Consider the following 25,241-nt stretch of genomic DNA (forward strand, 5'->3'; position numbering starts at 1 on the left):
AATTTCTGATGATGTTTTTCCTGTTTTCTGGTCAGCTGTAGGCAAGAAAGCAGCAGCAGGAAAAAGTAGCTGATGGAGCCGAGCAGTTTCTTTGGCTACTCTTAGTGAAATTCAGTTAAATTACCCTAAATAAGGGAATTACCTTTTTCGTGTTTAATTTTGGGTGGGGGCACAGTTTGTGGCGTCTGTAGCTATTTAGCTGGATGAACCCAAAGAAATGTGATGAAAACAGGACAAAATTTCTCAAAGGGAGAATTTCAAAATTTAACCTCTACAAAAATTAGTAAATATTTACTTTATAAATTGTATAATTGTTCTCTGAAGTCAAAACTGTCCACTATGCTAAATTTTGAGACTAAATTCAATCACTGAAGTGTGCAAAAAGGAATTTTAGTCTTGCTTAAAATAATCTCAATGCAGCCTTGACTATGAAGTCAGTACAGATGCCTCCATAATGCCAGGAGTGATTGATAGAATCTCACACAACATTCCTGAGGATCTCCTCATGGATAAGCCTCTCCCATTCACTATCTATCTCCATCTCCTCATGCCCTGCTAACTTTAGATGCCAAATAATTCAAGGCTCCTGTGTTACCTAGATGTGGCTCTCGGCACACAATCCCAGCCCAATAGGGATGAATCAGACATGATGAAGAACTTCATACACCTCTAAAGCAGTATACTTTATTCCAGAGAGCAAAGGATCCCTGATGTGTTCTGAAGGTCTTTATCACAGGAATGAATTCACAGGAGGTCCTATTACATTGCAGCTTGAACAATGTAGAACTAAATATAGATAACTGTGATGGGAGATTTATAGAAGAGTGGAGTCTGTGTAGACGTGTATTGTTTCTTTAAATCTGTAGCAGGAAGGCAGGCAGAAGGGGGCTGGGAAGGATCTAGGCAGAAACTCTATAACAAATCTAAATAGATCAGCTTTAGAGATAATATAGTTTTCCTTATTCTAATAAAGTTCCATGTTCAGTCTTAGAAGAACTCAACTCTGTGATTCTTTTCTATTGTCATATGGCTGGACCGAGGAACGGGGTTTCTTTCCAATCCAGTATTTTGGTTTGGACTGCTAGAGAGAGTGAGACTATCTAAATCGTTTGTATCTAGATCTAACTTTCCTCAAAATTTGGAAGTGTTTAGAAATGGACTTTGGTTTGGGACTTTATTTCAAAATGGGACATTTAGAAATCTCAATTTAAAATAAACCCTCTTGTGTATTATTTATATGGAGCATTGCCCTCCATGTACTAGGTGCTTTCAAAACACTCAGGAAGTTTTTGATCTGAGGGGCTCACAATCTAAGAAATTTATATAGATTGTGAAATATAATCATCTAATGTATTCATATTGTCACAGCTTCATACAGTGTTAGAAATACAAATGAACCTCATCAGATCCGAAGATCTTTCAAATGAAACCTGAAAAAATAGGTCCTGTCCACACTCTGGATGCTAAAAGACCCCATGCCACCTTTTTAAAAGTAGAGGTTTGCCTTTGGCCAACATTGCCCTGTCCTGCTAGTGTAGAGAAGCATGCTGGGTACTAGTTCCATGCTTCTCTGTATGTTGAAGACATATCTGTGATGGAGGGATATAAGGGTGCTGAGAACTCTGATCCTAATTTGATCTGAGTTCAATGGGACTACTTATATGATTAAAGCTAGCCAGGTGCACAGCTGTTTTGCTTGATAAGGGCTAGAGTGCTCCTCACCTTACAAGATTGAGCTCATAGTTTGTGGTGTGCTGTCAGACCCTTTTTCATTAAAAATTTCAGACCTTTACTTCCCTGCTTATGCTGGAGAACCTTTTGGAAGACTAAAGAATTAATGGGATAGTGAAATCAACGTAAAACATTAATTTTGCTGGGAAAGCTGCAATTCAAGTCCATTGAGAAAGGAAGATTATGGGCTTTTTGAGGGGATGGGGAAAGCAATGGGAGAAACAAACATGTTATGTTAGACTACAATAACTGTGTTTAATAAAGAATAACTGAAAAGCTGCTAATGAGCAGAACAGGAGGGGGGGGGGTAAACTGGGAAGTTTACAGAAGCAGCCCAGCAGACTGTGTGTGTGTGAGCTGGGGAGCAGTTAGAGGGAAATTGGCAACCTGGTGGGATTAGCAGAGCAGGGATGGCTGGGGGTAGGGTGACCAGACGTCCCGTTTTTAAGCGGACAGTCCCATATTTAAGACCTCCTGCAGATGTCCTGACTTTTTCTTAAAAATGGGCAAATTGTCCTGTATTTTCTGTCTCCCCCTATTGCTACTGGCGGATCCTGCTGCTGGCCGGATCCCAGCTACCCTCCCACCAGCAGTGAGTGGGGGGTTTCAGTGGCTGATGATGATGAGGGTGAGTGTGCAATGCTGGTGGCGGGGCCGGATGCTCCCCCTGCTGGTCCATCAGCGCAGCCCCTGTTGCATGCCGGCTCTTGGCCAACAGGGCCTTGCCCCCCTCCCATTTCTGGCCGGAACTGGCTGTGCACTGCAGTGGCTGGTAAGTACAGGCAGGCGCAAGGCAGCAGCTGGTTATGTGTCGCCTGTGCTGCCCACCCATCCAGGGCCGGCTTTAAGCTGATTCGGCTGATCCCCCGGAATGGGGTCCCGCGTCTAAGAGGGCCCCGCAAAATCTGGGACTGCTGGCGGAGCGGAAAAAAAAAAAAAGCCACGTCCTGCTTCTCCCCCCTCCCTCCAGCGCTTGCGCCGCCATACAGCTGATCACAGCAAGCCTGGGAGGGAGGGGTGAGGAGGAGGAATGCAGCGTGCTTGGGGAAGACATGGGGCCAGGGCGGGGATTTGGGGAGGGAGCCAATGGAGCAGGGAGGGGGCGGGGTTGGGGTGGAATTGGGGTGGGGGGGCGCTAGACAATTCGCCTCCCGACGTGGGGCCCCGCACCTGCTAAAGCCGGCCCTGCACGCATCAGCCCTTTATGTGCTTCCCCTCTCACTGTCCTCTCCCTGCTTTTGCCCCTTCGCCTCCCCCAGCCCTGCTGCTCCTCCATTTCCCTCCTCTGCCCCCTGGCGGGGTGCATCCTGCTCCCAGTGCTGTGTGGAGAACCAGCCCTGGGTCAGAATGCTCAGCTTACCTGGCCGGCAGGCTCCTTCCTTCCCTCACTGCCTCTGGCTGGGCTGGTGCCCCGGAAAAGCCCAAGACCCTCCGGCCTGGGGCGTTGGCCAGGAGGAGCCAAGCCCTGCATGTGTCAAAGCCCCACACAGTGCTGGCACGGGGAAGCCTCTCTGCCCCTCATCTAAGCTCTGGGGTGCTGGAGGGAAGTGATTTCTAGCCTGTTCAAGCCCTAGACCTGCAGTCTCCACAGCAGCCCCCTGGGGCAGGGGCTTAGCACTTGCTCCCCCCCCAGCCCCCTGCCCTGGGTCATGCCTCCAGGGAGCACAGGTCTGTTCCATCCCCTAGGCACCCTGCCCTGCTGAGCTCCCTCTGGCCTGGTTTGCTGAAGCCCCTGCAGTCAGGTTCCCTGGGCCCTGGTGCACAATGCATCTTTAGGGCTTAACCCCTTCCTGCCTGTGCTGTATCCAGGGGACCGGAGGCACCTGGGTTATGTCAGTGGCCAGCAGCAGCCTGGAGATGTTAGCTGCCTTTCCACACTGTGCGGGCAGAAAGGGACAAGCTGCTTCCAGCCACGGGGTGGTGTGGGGGGGGAGAGAGGCGTGGGAGCATGGAGGAAGAGATGAGCTCTGCAAAGATGGGGGCTAGGTCATCCCTTCCTCCTTCCCCCACCCCCGTGACTGGAAGTAGCTCCCGTCCCTTCCCTCGTGCACAGTGCCGAAAGGCTGCTGCTGGCCACATTCTGGTGTGAATCCTGGCAGAAATCTGGGGGGGGGGGCATGCGACCCTGTGTGCCCCCCATGGATTGCATAGGGAAGACGCAGTGCCAAGAACCAGGAGAGGCGGGTCCATCCTGGGGGCCCAGCCAGGCATAGAGGGCAGAGAGTGCCAGGCAAAGAGGTTCAGCTTGGTCAGTCACCACTCCTCACGCCCGTGTAAGAGAGGTGTACAGAAGTGTGTGTGTGTGTGTGTCACCTCTCCCCATGTATGTGCGTTTGGGTAGGGGTGGGTGTGTAACCCCTCCTTGTGTGAACCCTAAAGCCTTAAAGATAAAAAGGTAAATAAAAATAATTCAACTACACAGTATTTTTTAATGGGGGCTCAGTCAACTTGATGTTAATTTGAACGTTTGTACAGCATAGTTCTTGATTGATTACTGTTGAACTCGCTTGAATACAAGTAATTTATTATGTGTCCCATATTCAGTATAGGAAAATATGGTCACCGTAGCTGGGGGAGAGAGTGGGAGGCTGGTAAGGCTAGTGAGTTTGTCAGGCATGATAGGAGTTGCTGTTACAGAACAGTGAAAACCCTTTGCAAGGACCACGAAGCTGGTAGGGCTAGTGGATGGGGATGGAGTAGGGAGTCAGGTCAGCCCTGATGTGCATAGCTGCGGTTGGCTATCTTACAACAGAAAAACTTCAAAAACAGATTCCATCGAGAGACTGCTGAGCTGGAATTGATATGCAAACTAGATACAATCAACTCAAGATTGAATAAGGACTGGGAATGGCTGAGCCATTACAAACACTGAATCTATCTCCCCTTGTAAGTATTCTCACACTTCTTATCAAACTGTCTGTACTGGGCTATCTTGACTATCACTTCAAAAGTTTTTTTTCTCTTACTTAATTGGCCTCTCAGAGTTGGTAAGACAACTCCCACCTGTTCATGCTCTCTGTATGTGTGTATATATAGCTCCTCAATATATGTTTCACTCTATATGCATCCGAAGAAGTGGGCTGTAGTCCACGAAAGCTTATGCTCTAATAAATTTGTTAGTCTCTAAGGTGCCACAAGTACTCCTGTTCTTCTTGTAGCAGACCTAGTGGACCAGATTGGACCAGGCCTAGTATATATGTCTTTGGAGTGGGAAGGCGAGTAGGGACCCCACTCTGCCCTGTGGCTGCTGGGTGAGGGGTTGTAAGTACAGGGCTAGCCCTACTCTGGTGTGTATGAGTGGAGAAGTAGGGAGGCAGGTAAGCCCTGGTGAATGTGTCTGGGGGAGGGGGAAAGATTAGGGGGTGGCACAGACTTGGCACATGAGAGTGACTAGAGAGCTGGATCTACACTGGTGTGTGAGTGGGAGTAGGGAGATGAGCAAGGAAGATGAGCCCTGCCCTGGTGTGAGGTGTGCATGGGGCAGGGCTAGGTATGAGTAAGGGCCCTGCCTTGTTGTATCTGGGATAGGAGGAAGAAGGCCAATCCTGCCTGCTGGGTCTATGGTTGGGAAAGTGAGCAAGGAGGGTGGGTGGGCCCTGCCCTGATGTGTGAGGTATGTGTCTCATGCGGGTAGGGGTGAGTTAAGTGCCCTGCCCCAATCTGTGTCTGGGGTAAGGGGCCAAACCAGCCCCAGCTTGAGGGATGAGGACATATGGGGGCAAGGATGGCCCAGCCCTCTGGTGGGGAGGGTTGAATCCTGCCCTGCTGTGTGGGGGGAGGAGGGATGAGTATGGGTTGGCACTGCTTGTGTGTGTGTGTGAACACTGTCCTGGGGAAGGGAGTGAGTAGGGGGCTGGCCTAGCACTGTCCTCTGGGGGGGTGGTGGTGGTGGTGAGAGGAAGGGTTACAGACCCTGCCCAGCTATATGTGTGGCGGGTAGGGGGCCCCGCGTGGACGGAGCCCTGCCTGAAGGCAGCGGAGCGAGGAGGGGCCGCCCTTGCACTGTTGCGTGGGGCGGGGTGGCTGGTGGGCCCGGCCCAGCACGGTTGGGGAGGGGGTGGCTAGCTCCGCTGTTGCCCTTTTAAATGTGTGAGAGGGTGCTGGAGGCTGGTACAAAGGGAGCTGCCGCCGCTCCTGCTTCCTCCACCGGCTCAGGCTGCTCCCCGCCATCTTCCGCCCAGCAGGCGCGGCCGGGTCAGGCCGGGCCGGAGCCGAGCTGCGCGGGGCGCGTGAGGCGAGGTGGCGCAGGCCCGGGCCCGGAGATGAGGCCAGGATGTCGGTGTCAGGGCTCAAGGCCGAGCTGAAGCTCCTCGAGTCCATCTTCGACAAGGACCACGAGCGCTTCCGCATCGTCTCCTGGAAGCTGGACGAGCTGCACTGCCAGTTCGTGCTGCTGCCGCCGCCGCCGGGGAACAGCCCGCCGCCGCCGGCGCCGCTCACCATCCACTGCAACATCACGGTGCGGGCCGGGCCCCTGGCGGGGGAGGGGGGCACTTGGCACCCACTTAGCCGGGAGCAGCGGGTGGGGGCACGCAGCGCTCGCGCAGGGCGCCCGGCACCCACGGGAAGGGGGTAGAGGTAGCCGTTGCCCCTAAGGTATGGGGCACGGCCCCCTAGCATGGGGTGACTCAGCACCCCGGGGTATGTCGTCCCCATTGGGAAGCAGCATATGGTACCCAGGTGAATCCATCGCCTGCGGGGGCGAGTTTACCCAGTGCCTAGGGGGGCACAGCACCTAGCAACCAGTACACGGGGGGCATGCCAGCTGTGTGCCAGCGGCGTCCTCCGAGCTCGGTCCTGAGACACACTGGGGCTGCCGCTGGCGAGACACTACGCGTGTAGCCTGCCTTCTTCAGAGCCTCGCCTATCCCTGCCTTGATTCCCCTACAGATGGGGAGAAACACCCCTTTCTGCCCCCCACCCCCACTGATTCGGGCTGCCCTTTTCTTTTCTTTTCTTTTCTTTTCTTTTCTTTTCATAAAGTATTGAATCAGCACCCCCGCTTTCTGTTTCTCCGCTGAAAATGTCGCCTCTCTTAGCCTGGGGGCATTCTGCGGGATGGGGGGAGAAAGGGGTTTTGCCCACCACTTGATTAGTTATGCTGCGTGTCTGGTTCTTAGTTCGGGAGTTGGAGAAGCTGGGAGCCCTAAACAAAGAGAGTGTAGGCCCTGGAGAGAGCGAGAGCCACCCCCTTGTGTATCCCCACCGTTCCTGCTGTTAGTTTTGTGCCCTAAAACCCATGGGGTGAGGAGAAGGAAAAAGGAGATTGCAGGGGAGAAAAGTACCTCTCCCTAAAGGATTTTAGTGGGACGTGGTAAGTATTTTGCTCCCTCCCCCAAAAGGTGGAAGCCCAGGAAGAAGGTGGAGTGTGTGCACATTACTGAATACGCAATACAAAACCAAGGCCTGAGCTGAGCAACTTGCTTTTCTGTGTGACCCAGCCAAGTGAACGCCACAGAAAAGCTAACTGTTGTTTTGGGGCTTGGAGGGCAGAAGGCATATAGATCTTTTGGTTTTCTTCTACAGCCTGGTATTTACTGTATCTGCATTTCTAAAATACAATTTTAAAATGTGTGTAATGGTGAATAGGAGATTTCACTTCTGAAAGTGACTGAGTTAGCAAGGAGACTGAGGAAACTTAATTGTTGCCCATTTAAAGGGATAAAACGGAGTGCTTGCTGAATAAAATACTTTTCTTGCATAATAAATTCATGGAGGGGGATGTGTTTTGAATAACTCATTTTTGGGGTTTTTGTTTTTTGTTTACATGAGTGAGTAAAACTAGGGAGCAAGCTCCTTATGGTAAAGATAGATAAGGGGTATTTTAGAAAAAAGTTTACTTACCAGCTTTAGAAATAATATAGACCCTGAGCATGCAAAAGGATTTGAACATATGGGAACTAATTCATGTAGAATGCCATTCTAGGTTCACTTTGCAGCATTGGAGACATGTATAGGTACACATACGAGTCTGTTCGGCAGGACTGTTCTTAAAGGTAGACTGTCTTTAAGGCTTGACTGGGTGAAATTGAGATTTAGTATGTTGGGGGTCAAAGTAAAGATGACAACATAATTCATTGTCTTTCAGAAAAGGATGAAAGTGTCTTCAAACAGACATCAAAGGGTCTGACTGGGCAAATGCCCAAGTACTGAAAGCTGAATATTTAATTATATTAGGAACCCTCAGCCTTGCAATATTAACATTAGTTATTCTTCAATATAATAGAATCAACCACATTTTACCTGTATCATCAGTTACTTAAATTAGCTTAGGGGGAAAAAAAACTACATATTTTAAAAGAAGGATTTGCAGGTTTGCCAGTTAAATGTCATGGAATTTGTTTTGTACTTACAAGTAGCTGAATAGAAGGGCACTTAATCCAAGTGTACTTACTTTTTTGGAAAACACCAGTAACTTTTTATAATGCAATAGGCAACATGTTTTGGAGCCCTATGTCTAGAAAAATCAGATGAGTTGCATGACTTCCTATAAATAACTTTATTTCAATAGAAAACTATTGCTCTTTTGCTGAGGAGGTTGATTGCTACTTTACCAAGAGCATGACCTCTTTCATAAGTTTCTGAAAAGAATATAAAAGATAGTGTTTCTGCACCATGTAACATCAGTTCAGGATGATGGGTTGTTTTTCCTGTCAAATGATTAGTAAAGCAGCCAGTAGCAATGGATTCTGGGTTTGTGCTGTGGTGTTTCTAGCCTTTTTCTACCTCTAAGGCCACTTTCGGCAGCGGCTCATACATATTTTTATTCCAGGTTGAAATTTGGTTAGTACTTTTTGGTAGTTGCTTAATTGTCTTATGTCAGAGTGTGAAACCAATAATGTAAAGTGTGACCTAAGCTTTCCCCAGCTTATAGTGGTGTCTGTTTACTATGTTCTGTTATGGTCACTTGCCTCAAAGGGCTGAAACCTCAGCTATGCTGGTTTAAGTGGCATGTGACCTTGCCACAAAGGAACTGAAAATGGCTGTTTTAGACAGAAAAGCCAAGGCTTCTGCTTTGCAAAGTGGTAAGAGTTGAAGTGTCTTGGAAGTTATATTTGGCACTTCTGCCTAAGGAGGTTGGTGCTGTACAAAACTAGTTAAATTCTCACAGTATAAATAGTGACTTATTCAATCAGTTTTACAGATCGGGGATGGAAACTGAGGTACAGAAGCTGACTTTCACAAAATCACGTGGGAAGTCAGTGGTACAGCCAAGAATAGAATCCTGGTCTCCTGATTCCCAGGCCTGGTGCTTTGCCACAAGTGTGCACTTGCCTTCCTATTAAGGCTTGAAGTGGTGAAGGGAATTCCCTGTAGCAGACTCCTACTCAGTCTTGCGGTTTTAATTCCGAGGTGCTGCCAGTTTTGTCTCTAGATGTTGTATCTAGTTATAATTCTTACCCCTTGTCCTGCATGGGATCTAGAGTGCTTTTCTAGAGTTGGGTAAAGGCATTCTAGGATCTAGAATATATTTTCTGATGACAGTGTTAGCACACACAAACCTGTAATGTTATAAAAAGCCGATGGTAAACATGTGAGTTTCTCTGGAGAAACTCAGCCATTGCTAATGGAGGAGTTATCTCCAGGCTCTGGAATTACAGTGAAAATATGTAACTTTTAGTCTGTTTGCCTTTCCTAGACAGCTTAACCCTCACAATACTGAAAATCCTCAAGGATATTTTCTTCCACTTTGGAAGAGGACTCCTGGCAAGTGCTACTGTAGTTCCATAGGCCATTAAATGTTTATTTCCTTCCTCCTTTGTGATGTCACAGAGACTAACATTAGCTGATTACTTTTTAAAAGGTGGTGTTAAAAACTTTCCCAGCTAATCAGTTTGGAATATATGCTTGCTACTTAACACAGTAGTAGGTTTCTGAATGCCAAAAGACTCCTATTTATAAGGGAAAATAAATAGCAACTAACCATGTGATCCTTTGCATAGTGTCAATTAGCAAAAAACGTTCTACCTTGTGGGACCGTCATACCACATGTACAGTGTGGTGGCTATATAAACACTTGTGTATTGTGTATGGGCAAGAAAACTATTAATATTTCTAATGATCACTCTTGCAAAGGAACAAAGTTCTTTCAAGAACTTCTGGACCAAGACCTAAAAGAAATGTAAGTTATCAGATCTCCTTCTAATTAATTCTTTCCACTCTCCAATCTAAAGAGACAGCAGAGGGAATACGGCTAAAAAAAATTAGGTACTCACAAGGAATTCAGTGTGCTGAGTTGACATACTTTGATTAGCAGCGTGTGTCTCCTGGAATTTCCCACCGAGATGACATTTTCACTTTGAAGGCCTGGAATAATATCTCACTGGAAAATCAGTTTGTTGAACTATCAAAGCTCAATGTTTCCTACAACTTCCCAGAAACGTTATCCATCTAATTCTTAAAGACCCCTGAAATAAAATTAAGATTTAACTAAATTAATAGCAGATCACCTTTTGGATATAGGATAGGAGTTGGTCAAGTAGGCATCCAGTCAGATTTTGAGGAAACTGTTTGCTTTACCCTTGCCAGGAGATTGATCTATATTGGACCTTAAATAGTTAATCCTATTAGTTTCAAAGAGGCATTTTAGGGTGGAGTCATCCCTGTCAGAAATACTGATTCTCTGAGAACTATCTAATTATTGAACTTGTTCAGGCCTTGTACCTTTACATTCCCACTTGTTGTGCCAAGAGCAATATCTCTGCTCCACAGTTGTCATCCACCTTTTTTGTGCTCCCTTATTGGTTAGCGACAGCACCTCAGTTTCAGTCAGACTGAACAAAATTTGCCTGTTACAAGTTCCATGTGGATTTACTCTTCTCCCCTTGGGGTGTTTTGAATAAAAAGCCAATCAGTGGACTTAAAATCAGTAGTTTAAGGTAGAAGCATTGTTATAGAAAAGCAATAAACATGTCTTTATTTGAGAGCTGTAGAGTTTCAATTCGAGATGTCACAGCCTAAGTCTGGTAAGGTACCAAAAGTTAAGTGTTGTGATTGGATGTTCTGCTTTCTTTTCACGGAAAGAGAAGGAACTACCCATATGAACTGGTATCTGAAATGCAGAGACTGCATTTTAGGTAGAACTCTTATTTTCTTTTCTGCAAGTGGTGTGTGGTTTTTTCGTGGTTTTTAAATTCTTGGCTCACTTCTGTACTTAAATGGACACACACTTGAAAAACCACATTTCTATCAGAACACTTTGCACCTATTCTTACAATTAACTTACGAAAATTTACCTGTTACAGTAATTTTGTATATACAGTTTAAAGATCTGTGTAGTATGATATGAGACCTCTTTAGAGTGCTGGCAGTGGAGGGACAAATTGGACTCTAGTCTAAGCTAGTGTTTATCCAAGAATGAAATTTAATCCCTAGACAGACAGCAAAAGTCTTATGCACCGCTCAAGTTTTACTTAGTGCTTACATGGGGCCTATTTTGAACATTGTCCTTGTGTCAGCTGTGTCTGCACATGGGGTGAATTTTGTCCCAAATCAGTACCACCTACTACTGTTCACAAATCATGTAAGTGACTTATTCTGGGACTTGGTTATTTTTCATATGGAAAGACAGATCCTCTGCCTTTCCTGAAAAGGTAGTCTGCTGCTAAATCAGAGTTCAAGCTACTATGAAAGATGTAAAAGGATGTGGTGTCTGGAGATAATTGCAATCAATGAGAAAGGACTTTACTTTTCGGTCTAATACTTTTCTGTTATCTGTTTGGGTTCAGAATGCAGAATTTCTCCTTTTAACACCACAATCCTTTTACAATTTAGTACAGACAAAAATATATATAGGCGTATCACGTCGTGCACCCTTTTTTCTGGGTATTAATATTAAAGGCAATACCTAGAAGGGGGATGATTTGGAAACTTTTTTTTTTTTTTTTTAAGGATGCTCAGTTTATACACAAAACTAATTTCATAATGAATGAGCCACCAACTCAAAAGAAACTACCAAACTTCTCGTATGATGGTAAATCCTTATAGTGATGGTTAGAGTCCAGATTATTTCCTATGCAGCATATAAATACAAGGAACAACCTGAAAAAGTTACTGGACCTGTTTCCTTTTTGAAGAAAAGGAATATTCTAATACCCAAATTCTAAAATATATAAAATTCCAAAGAGTTAGACATGTTGCAAGGAGGCATCATAATCTTATTTATGCAACAAAGTATGAGAATAATAAAATAGTAAGGTGTTCCTTCTTTAAGGAATGCACGTCTGCAAAAAAACAAAAAAAATTCAAGAACAGGAATGCTAAAATTCAAAGAATGCTGAGTTTTCTAGCTGCATAATATACTTCTACACTGCAAAGCTCAAATTGGAAAAAACTAAACTTTGCTAGAACAATATTTTTTGGAAAAAATTCCAACTGCACCAGAACTGAACAAAGGTTTATAAACGTCTGTAGCTTCTGTAATTTTTGTTTTGTTATTTACAGCTGCTCTGTAGCAAGAATCTATGGCCTAAAGATTATATTAAGAGTTTTGCAGATAAATTGCTTTCATTTCCCCTCTGTAAAATGTACCTCTAATAATATGATAAATTGCCTCAACATATCACATGACATCACAATGATAGGCCCCAGTGCTGCAGATGTTTATTACATGTGTCAAACTGTAAGTATCTGAGTAGTCCCATTCAAGTCTAGGGGACTACTCATGCATGTGTGAACTAAGAAGCAAGTAAATATTTTCAGGCTTGGGGCTACCTGACCCCCAAAACAGGCTTTTTTTTTTTTTAAATGCTCATTGATATTAATGAAATCAGGTGACAATGTAAAAGTTTGATCTGGCTTAGGTACTTATATGGTTCCCATCACTGTAGTATCTGAGTGCCTCACAATCTTTAATATAGTTATTTTCAAAGCATCCCTGTTTGGTAAGGAAGTACTATATCCCCATTTTACAGATTACAGGGGAACTGAAGCACAGTGATTTGCCCAAGGTCACACAGGAAGTCTGTCCCAGAGCAGAGAATTGAACCTTGGTCTCCACATCTTAGGCTAGTACCCTAACCTTTGGATCATTCTTCCTCCTAGCCTACATACTTGCTCAATCAGATTAGAATTAATGCTTCCCAATGCCAACACGGACAAAGTGGTCTCTGTAAAACTTAGTCACTGGTAATCTTTGCAGGTTTATTAACATTATTCACTTATTCTACAGAAACTAAAACATAGTTTAGGATTACTTCATTGGATAACTAGAAAACATTTAGTGGCCTAGGGTGGCCATTTGTTTTTCATGTTATCAAAAACATTGCATTTGAGCCAGAATTTGAGTAATAGCTTTATGTGCTCTATGTGGCCCTACAAGTGACACTCTTTGTAAATAGTATTACTATTTTTCCATTTAATTTGACAAGGTGTACACAACAAGGATGTCTACTTTTGCTGCTTCTGTTTGATGTGGTATTAGAACTGATAATAGCCCTTATGTCAGAGAACTAGCGGTTTTATTTTACTTGCCACAAATCGTTCTAGTTGACTTCCAAATTAATGAATCTAATAAAACAGTTATTGCCTACTTTGTTTCAAGGAAACCTATGATATCTTGGACACCACTGGGTGATAACTGTTGGCAAATGTTTTTTAAATAGAAATAACACCTGTATACTTGCTCTTCATAGACTTAACTGCTTAAAATATCTAACAGCTTAAAATGCTTTGTTCAAAAATTTTAAGTAACACTTAACTTTCAAACGCCTGAACAGCAAATTTGACTTTTCTTATCTGCATAGTAAACACTGTCATTTTTATCTGTTTGAATAATCAAAGTGGTGCTTTCCATGCCTTCTTGGTTGTAAAGATTTGAACTGCTTCCTGAAGGTCCACAGTCTGGGCAAGCTCATGATCTATTGAGATGGTTTCAAGGCCGACCAGCCTCTCCTGTGTCATTGTGGAGCGTAGATGTGTTTTTTATTAACTTCAGCTTCGAGAAGCTGTGTTCTCACACTTCCTGTAACTGTTACCAATGGAGAAGTATGCACAGAGCAACAAAAGCATTTGGAAAGAGTATGGTCATCTTTGTGCACCTATATTCTTCAGGTATAGTGAGGAGTTTGAGTATCATACAACATCCCAGAAACACTTCTGTGTTCCTTGAGCTTCATGAAATGTTCTTCAACTGACTGTATTGCACAATCTAGCACCTGGTTAAAGAATTCAACTTTGAATTGTTTGGGGTCTCTTATGGGATCAAAATGTTGTCTTCTTCGGTGACTCTTGTATTCTTGAATGGGTGGAAAAATAGCTTCAGTGTGAAGTTCCTCTGCCAACTTCTGTGCAGTCTTCAGAACATTTTGAAATCCCTCATCTGACCAGTAAGACTTTAGGTATGACTTTGCTTTGTCCAGTTGTTCCATTGCTCCAGATTTATCAAGGTCAACACCTTGGAGTCTCTTGCTTACAACACTTATTTCAAACAGTATGTCATGTCAGAAAACTAAGCCACACAGAAATTTGAAGTTTATGTATGTTTCTGGTGATTCCATTTCCCTCTGCCACTGTTCTCCCACAAACAGTTCCTGTCATAGCATTATCCTCCATAATGGCAACTATGGCATCGTCTATCTTCCCAATTTGGTGTTTGATAGGCTTTATCACCTCCACTCGACTTTCCCATCGTGTGGCACTCAGTGGTTTCAGTGTCCGAGAGGATGTTCCCAGATGTTGCTTCAAAATTTGCCATTGATGAGTTGATGCAGAGGAAAAATACATAGATGCTTTGAATTACATTAAAAAAATTCAGCAGCCTCACTAGAAGCTGATGCTGCATCACTGACCACCAAGTTCAATGAATGAGAACTGCATGGGACAAAAAAAGCTCGAGGGTTTAACTCTCGGATCTGTGTCTGCACTCCTCTGTTCTTTCCTCTCATGTTGGCACCATTATCATAGCCCTAACCTCTCATGTTAGCTATCGCAATTCCTGTATCCTCCAGCTTTTTAAGAAGCACATTTTGTCATACCAGCTCCTGTAGTATCATCAATGTCAATACATTCTAGAAAATGTTCTCTGACCGTCACCATTGCAGGGACATTTTCACTAGGTTCTGTTGTTGTTACAAAACGCACCATTAAAGTCACTTGTTCTGTACAGTTGATGTCAGGTGTGCAGTCCAGAATAAGAGTAATATCTTGCTGACTTCAGATCTGCCACAATATTCTGTTTTGACTTTTGTTCCTAGTAACTGTATGATCTCATTTTGAATTGTTTTTCCAAGGTAGTGGTGTGTGTACGTTTCTTGGGAGGTGACTGTTCTGAGTGCTCCTGGAGTACAGCATCAAACTCAGCCATCAGCTCCACAATTTTAAGGAAGTTTCCATTGTTTGGCACATACAGCTGATCTGAAGTGCCACACAGTGCTAGGTTTTGAGTAGCAAGCATTCTCACAATGGCAATGAGCCTTTTCAGAACACTTTTCCAGTAAAGAGACTCTGATGCAACCTTCTCTTGATGCTGATCATCTATGGTGGCCTTTAACCTTAATCTCATCTCAAGCTCTTTCCACCTATGGAATGCTCTCTGGTGATTTGCTGCCTTCTCATGGCATGCCAGATTTTTCCAGTCCTTTGTTCCTGTAGAACCCAATGTGACTGGAACATTAGACTGGAAGAGTTTGCAACAAAAACAGTATGCAGCATTCTGGGGTTTTGAGTACATAAGCCATGGCCTCTCCACTTGGTCACCATTGGGGATTTCATGCCAGTAATGTGTTGGATGGAAACTTCTATTTTCATTGTCTTTGGGGAACATGAGGTTTTTCACTTGCTGTGACCCATGCAGTACAAGGAAGTCCTTGAGGCTACTGCTCAAGTGGGTCCACAGTCCTGGATCACCTAGACTTAAGGAACTAAACTCAGCAGCAGCTGTTTCTTGCACCTCCACCACACTCTTCTCTGATCTTCAGGAATGTGCATGGTTACATCCATTTGAGATGGAGATATGGATGCTGCAGTAGCTGCCAGGTCACCTGCACTCTGACTAACTGGAAGATCAGGCATCTCCTCACCACTCACATCCTCACTGGGGCCAGAAGGTTGACAGCGAACATTTGTGTCTATGTATCTCTGGAGAGCTCCTTCCTGCTTAGCTGGAAAAGCTTCCTTTGCTTGCTGCTTTCTTCTGAACTGTCCCAGAGGGGGATTTTCTTCTTTCACTCATGACTGCTGTTCTGTGCCAGCTATAGTGGCTCTCAGCACTCAGTTGAAGGGGACAAATAAGCCGGCTGGTAGCAGGGCCTGAGTGAGGGAAGATATCAACATCTTAAGGGCCTAACTGGCTCCTACTACTTCAGTTGACTGCCTGTTCTCCTCCAGTGGGTTCAGGGAAGCAGCAGGAAACAGGAAGCTCCCTGAGAAGCTGGTGTTAATCAGTTCAGGCTCCTGGGGGTGCTAGAGAGGTAGATAAGAGGCAGCGGCTCCTCTCTCTCCCTCCCTGCAGCTCTTGCTGGTTTCTGTTCTTCCCTCTCACCTTTTCTCCTGCCTGTTAAGTCTCTTGTGCCGTCCTTCCTCCAGCACAGCACTCCACCATCTCTGTGCATCTAGAGCAGAGAGAATACATATGCTCCAGCAGCAGACACAATTTTCTACACTCTGGGTCCTAGTAGCGTGTCTCTGCGCCCCCTCCTCCCCCGCCTCAGTTCGCCTCATGGTAAGGCCAGCCCGGCTGGCAAACATTGATTGGGATGCTCTTCAAGCATAGGAGGGATATATAAGGAGGAACAGGGTTAGCAATAGGCAAATCAAACTAAGGATATGTCTACACTACGTAATTCAGTCAAATTTATAGAAGTCGTGTTTTTGTTTTTTGTTTTTAGGAAGTGATTTTATACAGTCGATTGTGTGTGTCCCCACTAAGTGCATTAAGTTGGCGGAGTGAGTCCACAGTACCGTGGCTGGTGTTGACTTTCGGAGCGTTGCACTGTGGGTAGCTATCCCACAGTTTCCGCAGTCTCCGCTGCCCATTGGAATTCTGAGTTGAGCTCCCAATGCCTGATGGGGTAAAAACATTGTCACGGGTGGTTTTGGGTACATGTCATTTGTCACCCCTCCCTCTGAGAAAGCAACAGCAGACCATCGTTTCTCGCCTTTTTTTCCATGCGGGTGCCATATTGCTTTCAGCAGACGGTGCAGTAGGACTGCTAACCGTCATCAAACTACCACTTCCGCTGCCACTCTGCTCTCCTGGTGCTATGAATCCACCTCGCAGGTCCTCTCATCATTCTGAATAAATATCTATTCTCATGACATCTGCTGCAACTCTGCTCTCCTGGTCTTGTCTCACCATACCACGGCAAGTGCGCAGCCTGCTCAGCTAAGGGACACCGCCACTGTGTACTGGTGCTGCTGGCAGCAGATAGCGCAATAGGTTGGCAAAACTGGCCATCCAACCACTGCCTCCACTGCAACTCTGCTTTCCTGCTCTTGTCTTGATTGATAGCAGATTTCTCCATATTGGCTGTCATGGGCTTCTGCTTCCGCTGCAACTCTCCTGCTCTCATGAATCCACCTCGCAGGGCCTCTTGTCGTTCTCCATGAATATCTATTCTCGTGGCATCTCTCTATAAATATCTATTCTGTCATCCACCGCTGCTGCAACTTCTGCTCTCCTGCAGACGCCATACCACGGCAAGCATGGAGTCTGCTCGGATCACCACGGCAGTTAAGAACATTGTAAATAGAACATTTAGGAAGGAAAAATCAATTTCACACATACAGAATGGGAAAAGACTGTCTAGGAAGGAGTACGGCAGAAAGGGATCTAGGGGTTATAGTGGACCACAAGCTAAATATGAGTCAACAGTGTGATGCTGTTGCAAAAAAAGCAAACATGATTCTGGGATGCATTAACAGGTGTGTTGTGAGCAAGACACGAGAAGTCATTCTTCCGCTCTACTCTGCTCTGGTTAGGCCTCAGCTGGAGTATTGTGTCCAGTTCTGGGCGCCGCATTTTAAAAAAGATGTGGAGAAATTGGAAAGGGTCCAAAGAAGAGCAACAAGAATGATTAAAGGTCTTGAGAACATGACCTATGAAGGAAGGCTGAAAGAACTGGGTTTGTTTAGTTTGGAAAAGAGAAGACTGAGAGGGGACATGATAGCAGTTTTCAGGTATCTAAAAGGGTGTCATAAGGAGGAGGGAGAAAACTTGTTCACCTTAGCCTCTAAGGATAGAACCAGAAACCAGAAACAATGGGTTTAAACTGCAGCAAGGGAGGTCTAGGTTGGACATTAGGAAAAAGTTCCTAACTGTCAGGGTGGTTAAACATTGGAACACTGGAACAAATTGCCTAGGGAGGTTGTGGAATCTCCGTCTCTGGAGATATTTAAGAGTAGGTTAGATAAATGTCTATCAGGGATGGTCTAGACAGTATTTGGTCCTGCCATGCGGGCAGGGGACTGGACTCGATGACCTCTCGAGGTCCCTTCCAGTCCTATAATCTATGAATCTATGAATACCTCACGCATTATCCTGCAGTATGTGCAGAACCAGAACATGCAAAAGCAGGCGAGGAGGCGACAGCAGTGCGGTGACAAGCATGAGGGCACTTTCATGGAACTTTGACTTGCTTTCCCCTGCCCTGAATCACAAGAATACCAAGATGAGAGCAGCCCTCACAGTTCGCAAGCGAGTGGCGATAGCCCTCTGGAAGCTTGCAACACCAGACAGCTACCAGTCAATCAGGAATCAATTTGGAGTGGGCAAATCTACTGTGGGGGCTGCTGTGATCCAAGTAGCCAACACAATCACTGACCTGCTGCTATCAAGGGTAGTGTCTCTGGGAAATGTGCAGGTCATAGTGGATGGCTTTGCTGCAATGGGATTTCCTAACTGTGGTGGGCCGATAGACGGAATGCATATCCCTATCTTGGGACAGGACCACCTTGGCAGCCAGTACATAAACCGAAAGGAGTACTTCTCAATGGTGCTGCAAGCACTGGTGGATCACAAGGGACGTTTCACCAACATCAACGTGGGATGGCCAGGAAAAGTACATGACACTCGCATCTTCAGGAACTCTGGTCTGTCTGAACAGTTGCAGTAAGGGACTTACTTTCCAGACCAGAAAATAACCGTTGGGGATGTTGAAATGCCTACAGTTATCCTTGGGGACCCAGCCTACCCCTTAATGCCATGGCTCATGAAGCCATACACAGGCACCCTGCGCAGTAGTCAGGAGCTGTTCAACTATAGGCTGAGCAAGTGGAGAATGGTGGTAGACCGTGCATTTGGACATTTAAAAGCTCACTGGCGCAGTTTACTGAGTTGGTTTGACCTCAGCAAAACCAATATTCCCATTGTTATTACTGCTTGCTGTGTGCTCCCCCTTACGCTCTCAAATATTGTGGAGATGTTTATGGTGGGAGGTTGAGGCAAATTGCCTGGCTGCTGATTACGCACAGCCAGACACCAGGGCAGTTAGAGCACAGCAGGGCGCGGTGCGCATCAGAAAAGCTTTGAAAACCAGTTTTGTGACTGGCCAGGCTATGGTGTGAAAGTTCTGTTTGTTTCTCCTTGATGAAAACCCACCCCCTTGGCTTACAGGGAAGTAGAGTGAATCAACCCCTCTCACCCCCGTTCTTGGGCGTCTGGGTAAGGAGGATATGGAAGTGGGGGAGGAGAGCAGTCAGTTACACACGGGCTGCAGCGGTGGTCTAGGCTCCTGCTGCCTTTCCTGCAGCTCAACCATACGCCAGAGCATATCAGTTTGATCCTCCAGTAGCCTCAGCATTGCATCCCACCACCTCTCTTGCACATCCCTCCTGTCCTCGTGTTCATTTTGTCGCTTTCCTGGACTCTGATTTTGTCTGCCTCAATGCATTTTGCTGAGCTCTTTCAGTGCGGGAGGACATTACATAGCATGTGCTTTCAGTACAAGGTTGCATTTTGCCTCTGAATGTCCCCTTAATAAAATTCCCCTATTTCAACCAGGTGACCATGAATGATATCACTCTCCTGAAGATAACACCGAGAGAGAGAGAGAGAACGGCTGTTGCTTGAATGCATTCCAGTAGCTGTACTGGCCGTGAATGCATCCCAAGTCTTCAGGGCAAATTAATCATTAAACATGCTTGCTTTTAGATCATGTATTATATTTACAAAGGTGCACTCACCAGAGGTGCCTTCTCCGCCTTCAAGGTCTGGGAGCCCACCTTGGGAGGGTGTTGTCTCCAGCGTGATAAACAGTTCCTGGCTGTCGGGGAGAACGCTTTCTCTGCTTGCATGCTGTGAGCTACCGTCATCCTGCTCCTCATCTTCCTCATCCCTGTTGTGTGAGACTTCCCCCCCCCCCCCCCCGCAGGAGTCCACTAACAGCGATGGGGTAGTGGTGGGGGCACCCCCTAGAATTGTATGCAGCTCATCATAGAAGTGGCATGTCTGGGGGTCTGACCCGGAGCTGCCATTTGCCTCTGGTTTTTTGGTAAGCTTGCCTGAGCTCCTTAACTTTCACATGGCACTGCTTCAGGTCCCTGTTATAGCCTCTGTCCTTCATGCCCTTGGAGATTCTTCCCCCCCCCCCCCAAATATTTTTGCATTTCATTGTTTGAAATTGAGTTCTGAAAGCACGGATTCGTCTCCCCAGTGATCAGATCCAGTATCTCCTGTTCAGTCCATGCTGGAGCTCTTTTGCGATTCTGAGACTCCATGGTCACCTCTGCTGATGAGCTCTGCACGGTCACCTGTGCTGATCAGCTTGCCACGCTGGCCAAACAGGAAATGAAAAAGTTTGCAGGGCTTTTCCTGTCTACCTGGCCAGTGCATCTGAGTTGAGAGGGCTGTCCAGAGCGGTCACAAGGGAGCACTCTGGGATAGCTCCCGGAGGCCAATACTGTCGAGTTGCGTCCACACTACCCCAAATTTGACCTGGCAATGTCAATTTCAACACTGATCCCCTCATCGGGGAGGAGTACAGAAATTGATTTTAAGAGTCCTTTAAGTCGATAAAAATGGCTTCATTGTGTGATGGGTGCAGGATTAAATCGATCTAACGCTGCTAAATTCGACCTAAACTTATAGACCAGGGCTAAGAGGGTTGGGTGGAACAGTGGCAAGAAGATGTAGAGAAACTAGTGAGAATTACTCACCAGTGCAAGAGGAGATTGCCTCATGGATCACCTCCACAGACTCTAGTAGGATATGGTCCACCCATGGAAAAATCAGAATCTTTGAGGAAGAGATAATAAAAGTGAGAAAGAAGGCATGAATGTTAGAATAAGAGCAGAAGGGAGACATCTTACTGTGAATGATGGGTGAAGGAATTGTCTTAAAAGGTGGGGGGAAGATGAGAACTCTGCCCAGATCACTTATTCCTGAAATCTGTAAGATACAGGGAAGTGAAGGGGAACTGGATACCAGGTATGATGGTTCAGCTTTCACCACTTAAATGGTATTTTGACTTCTAAACCTAATGGTGACCGAGTAAAAGCCAGTCTTAGTTACTTCGCTACTGATATGGCTAATACTTCTCTAGTAAAGCTGTTCATGTAGCCATAGAAATAAAGTGTGAATAACTCTTAAATATATTTATCAGAGGGGTAGCCATGTTAGTCTGGATCTGTAAAAAGCAACAGAGTCCTGTGACACCTTTAAGACTAACAGATGTATTGGAGCATAAGCTTTTGTGGGTGAATGCCCACCCACGAAAGCTTATGCTCCAATACATCTGTTAGTCTTAAAGGTGCCACAGGACTCTCTGTTGCTTCTTAAATATACAAGAGTTGCCTATTAATTTCAGGTAATCAGTGGGTTTTCTTTTTTTTGTTTTGTTTTGTTTTTCTTCCAGACATCCAAAAATTAAGTTGTGTGGTATTCACCATGTCACAGGCTGAATCATACTAACTCCTTTTTAGAATCTGATACAAAATCCATGCCTTAAGAATAGACCTTTTGGTGACTAGATGTTAGAGAATAAATGTATATTGCTTTACCTCCTCAAAGTGTAGCTTTTTAAAAATTCCAGTTACTAGTTTCTTCTAAAAATAGTGACCTTTCATTGTTCAAATGAATACGAATATGCTCTTCCCTCCCCAAAACTGGCTTGCTTTAATTATACCACTCAGTATTAAATTTCCTGTAGCATTACTACAAACCCATAAGCAAGATACTTTTTTTTTCTTTTGTTTGTTTATAATTATTTAGCAAGGGGATGTGCCAACTTAAAGTTGTGCAGTCTGGCAGACTCACTTCCTAGACTGGTTTACCCAACCCATAATCTCCCTGAGGTTGATGTGGTGTTTCACACATTGCATTCATTAAAACAGTAGGTATTGAGTTATAGCCTGAATAATAAACCCAACTTAAGTGGCTATAGAACTCTGCCTACAAGAAGCCTAATAACTGTATGCTATGACATATGTCTACATTCATGACCTTGACAATTTAACTGAAATCTAGTCTTTGCTGACTATTACCTTCCATTGCGCATACCCTGGCTTATTGTAAGATGTATTGATACTAGAGAACTGTTTTTGTTTTAGGAAAAGTTTATGGGCTGGGGTGAGAGATTACGTGTGTGTGTGTGTGTGTGTGTGTGTGTGTGTGTGTGTTTACACTGGGTAGAGATTCAGAATTGCAATCCGCTTTATCTATTTTATTTTACAAATTTCAGAATTATTACACTTTAGAGCATCTTAAATTGAAAACAAGGTTTTTCCTTTTCCTTATGCCAAAGTAATAATCTTGATCTCTAAAATGTTTTTACTTACTGCCTTAACTTTTTTTTAAATTCAGCTATACTTATAGATTCTGTAACAAATCCAAGAAAATTCTGTAAAACTAACTTGTATTTGTTATAAGCTGCATGGTTTTGGAATAGCTTCCAGCAAACATGAGAACTCTCACCCAAATATTAGCCCACTGTGTGTGTGTGTGTGTGTGTGTGTGTATATATATATATGTATATAGTTACTCTGTGGTCACTGGCCTGTGAATACTGCACTGGCATGCACCACTGATACGGTGACCAGACAGCAAGTGTGACAAATCCAGACTGGGTGAGGGGGTTATAGGAGCCTATAAGAAAAAGACCCCAAAAATTGGGACTCTCTCTCTCTAAAATCGGGACATCTGGTCACCCTAGCCACTGAGTCCACCACCTGCTGCAGAACTGTAATCAAGAATCTAAACTTTCATCTTTAAACTTACAAAAATATTTCTAATCCATATGCTTGCAAAGAAAACACTGAAATGTGTACAGTGAGATAACGGTCTGCCTGAATCTATAAAAGGCTGAAATGATAGCTCAGAGGTGTGAACTGCTCCAGTCTTCTCAATAGGGTTTTAATTGTAAAACCTAGAAATGATGATTGGTTAAATAGTGGCTGACTATTTTCTGCTTATTTCAAGCAGAAACCTCTAACTAATGTTAACAACTCTTCCTACAAGAGTAAAGCTTATCTGTCCGGGAGTCAGATCTGTCTCACGTGGGCTGGCCCAAGACTGGAATAAACTCCCCCATGATCCTGAGTACCATCACAAACCTCACCATGTCACACTTTTAGTACAAGGTACATTTCTTTGACCCTTGACTTCTCAAACATATAGTTGTGAGTGTATTTAAAAATAAATAAATAAATATCCAAACAAAACACTCCACTGCACACACTTCTCCCCCTAGGGAGAGGGTAAGAGAACAAATACGTGACAGATATTAGTCCCATTGCTTAATGCACTACTGAAAGTTGTTTTGGATACTACCGTGATGAGCACAGTATTAGAACCTATATAGAACAGGATTACGGGATTCTTCTCTAACATGCCTCCCACACCTCCCCAGATGACTAAAGCACCCACTGTCACCTGCATAACTACGAAAACCTCCAGTTACCTTCATGACTCTCTTCCAGTGTAGTTATACCTTGTCCATTCAAAATCTGTATAGGAACAGCATCATATTGAATTTCATATAGAAATTAATGAACTGAATATGAACATATGGAACAATTGCGATAATAGCCTCTTTTTTAATCTTTAATCTTAAATGAAGCTTTAGCAGAACTTCTAGTCTGCTGCACTGCTGCCACACAATCCAGGGAATCTCCCACAAAACATAAGTTGCTTGCCGTAGAATACATGGGCTTTTGACTGTAGGGAGGGTGAAAGAAAATAACATTTGTTTGTTGTCATAAACATTCTGCCTATATTGTGTGGATACTTTAAAAAAATTATATCTGCTTAACTGAAACTATGAATATGGTTGGATTTGTTTATTGTACATTAACAGAAGTAGGTGGTAGGTATTTACATGGCTTGTGTAAGGGAACCCTGGTGGACAAGCAGATAAAAATGTCTGCCTTTTTCAGGGCAGGGCGGATACAAATCTATTTTTAAAAGTTTTTGTTTGTTTACACATGCTTTTTTTTCTAAAAATAAACCTGTTTAAAATTTGTAATGAAAACCTATGTTAAAGCCTAAAGCTATTGTAATCTGTTAAAGACAGTTTAATGAAACATAATACATTACATTAATGAGCACACCTCTCTTCTCCCCCCCCCCCCCCCCCCAAATTGTAATGAGTTAAAAGATGCTGCTTTTTTAATACAGAATCAAGGTGGAAAATGTCCAACTTTTGAGGTCAACTCAAGGTTTATAAATGTCATTATGTAATGAATTACATTAGTATCTGTGTGGATTCCCATTCCCCCTCCCTCCCCCCCCCCAGACTTTACAGTGGAGCGAATGCTGGTATTTACACTTGGAAACATGGAAGTTTACTTTCAGTTTTTGTTGTGCAGAAAAGGTTTAGCCTTAATTACTTTTGGTTTCAATGTAGCTAGTAGGACTCTTAGACTTTAACGTCAAAAGGACTACCATGATCATCTAGTCTGACCTCCTGCACGTTGCAGATCACAACAACCTCACCCACCACTGACTGGTTCTTTCAAAGTTGAGAAACCAATTGGGGGGGGGGGGGGTTCCCTCCCCTCCACCCCCCCCTCAATCTAGGAGTAAAAGCCAGGTTAGAGGATCAAAATTTATAGATATAGGGGGTTTTCAAAATGTCTTTTATGTGCCTGAAGATGCATATGTGAACCAAATGGCATTGTCAGAGGTGTCTGTCTGCATCTTTAGACAACTAAATACCTTTGCTTCTAGTCACCATGGGCTGGATTTTTTTTTTTTTTTTTTTTTCATGTCAGCTCACTGATTCTACAGTTAATACTTTGTTTAATAAATCTGTCTTAAATGCAAAACAAGTCTTGATAATTTTTGATTTTTTTCCCTAATGTATCAGCACACTTAAAATAGTTTTAATTAATAAAAACAATTTTAAATGTTTCTGTGCATCCTTAATTGAATTCCAATTTCCATCTAAATGTAACTTACCACAAAGTTTTTTTTAACTCAGAAGTAAGAAATGTCAATGCCAATTTTCAAACAAGAAACATTTATTCATATTCTAAGTTTATGTTAAGGTATATAATCTAATGAGCTTTATATTGCATCCTCCTGGCTAGTGCAAAATCTAGTTTGAGTCTATTTAGTTTCAGATAAACCGTTTTAG

The 25,241-nt window shown here is 44.2% G+C and overlaps 1 protein-coding gene across 2 annotated transcripts in view; it reads left to right on the forward strand.

The window, feature by feature from the left end:
* Nucleotides 1-5,833: 5,833 nt before the first annotated feature.
* The window catches only part of UBE2Q2 (ubiquitin conjugating enzyme E2 Q2), a 72,272-nt gene continuing 52,864 nt past the window's right edge, over nucleotides 5,834-25,241 (forward strand). Inside the window, exon 1 of one of the 2 annotated variants that reach the window (XM_054041520.1) lies at nucleotides 5,834-6,190. In XM_054041520.1, the coding sequence (XP_053897495.1) occupies nucleotides 6,005-6,190 (186 nt within the window). In that variant the 5' untranslated portion in view covers nucleotides 5,834-6,004. The remainder of the gene's footprint in view (nucleotides 6,191-25,241) is intronic. The other variant, XM_054041519.1, reaches the window with a different exon arrangement.

This window comes from Malaclemys terrapin, chromosome 10 (genome assembly GCF_027887155.1).
Source record: "Malaclemys terrapin pileata isolate rMalTer1 chromosome 10, rMalTer1.hap1, whole genome shotgun sequence".
Taxonomy (NCBI): domain Eukaryota; kingdom Metazoa; phylum Chordata; order Testudines; family Emydidae; genus Malaclemys; species Malaclemys terrapin.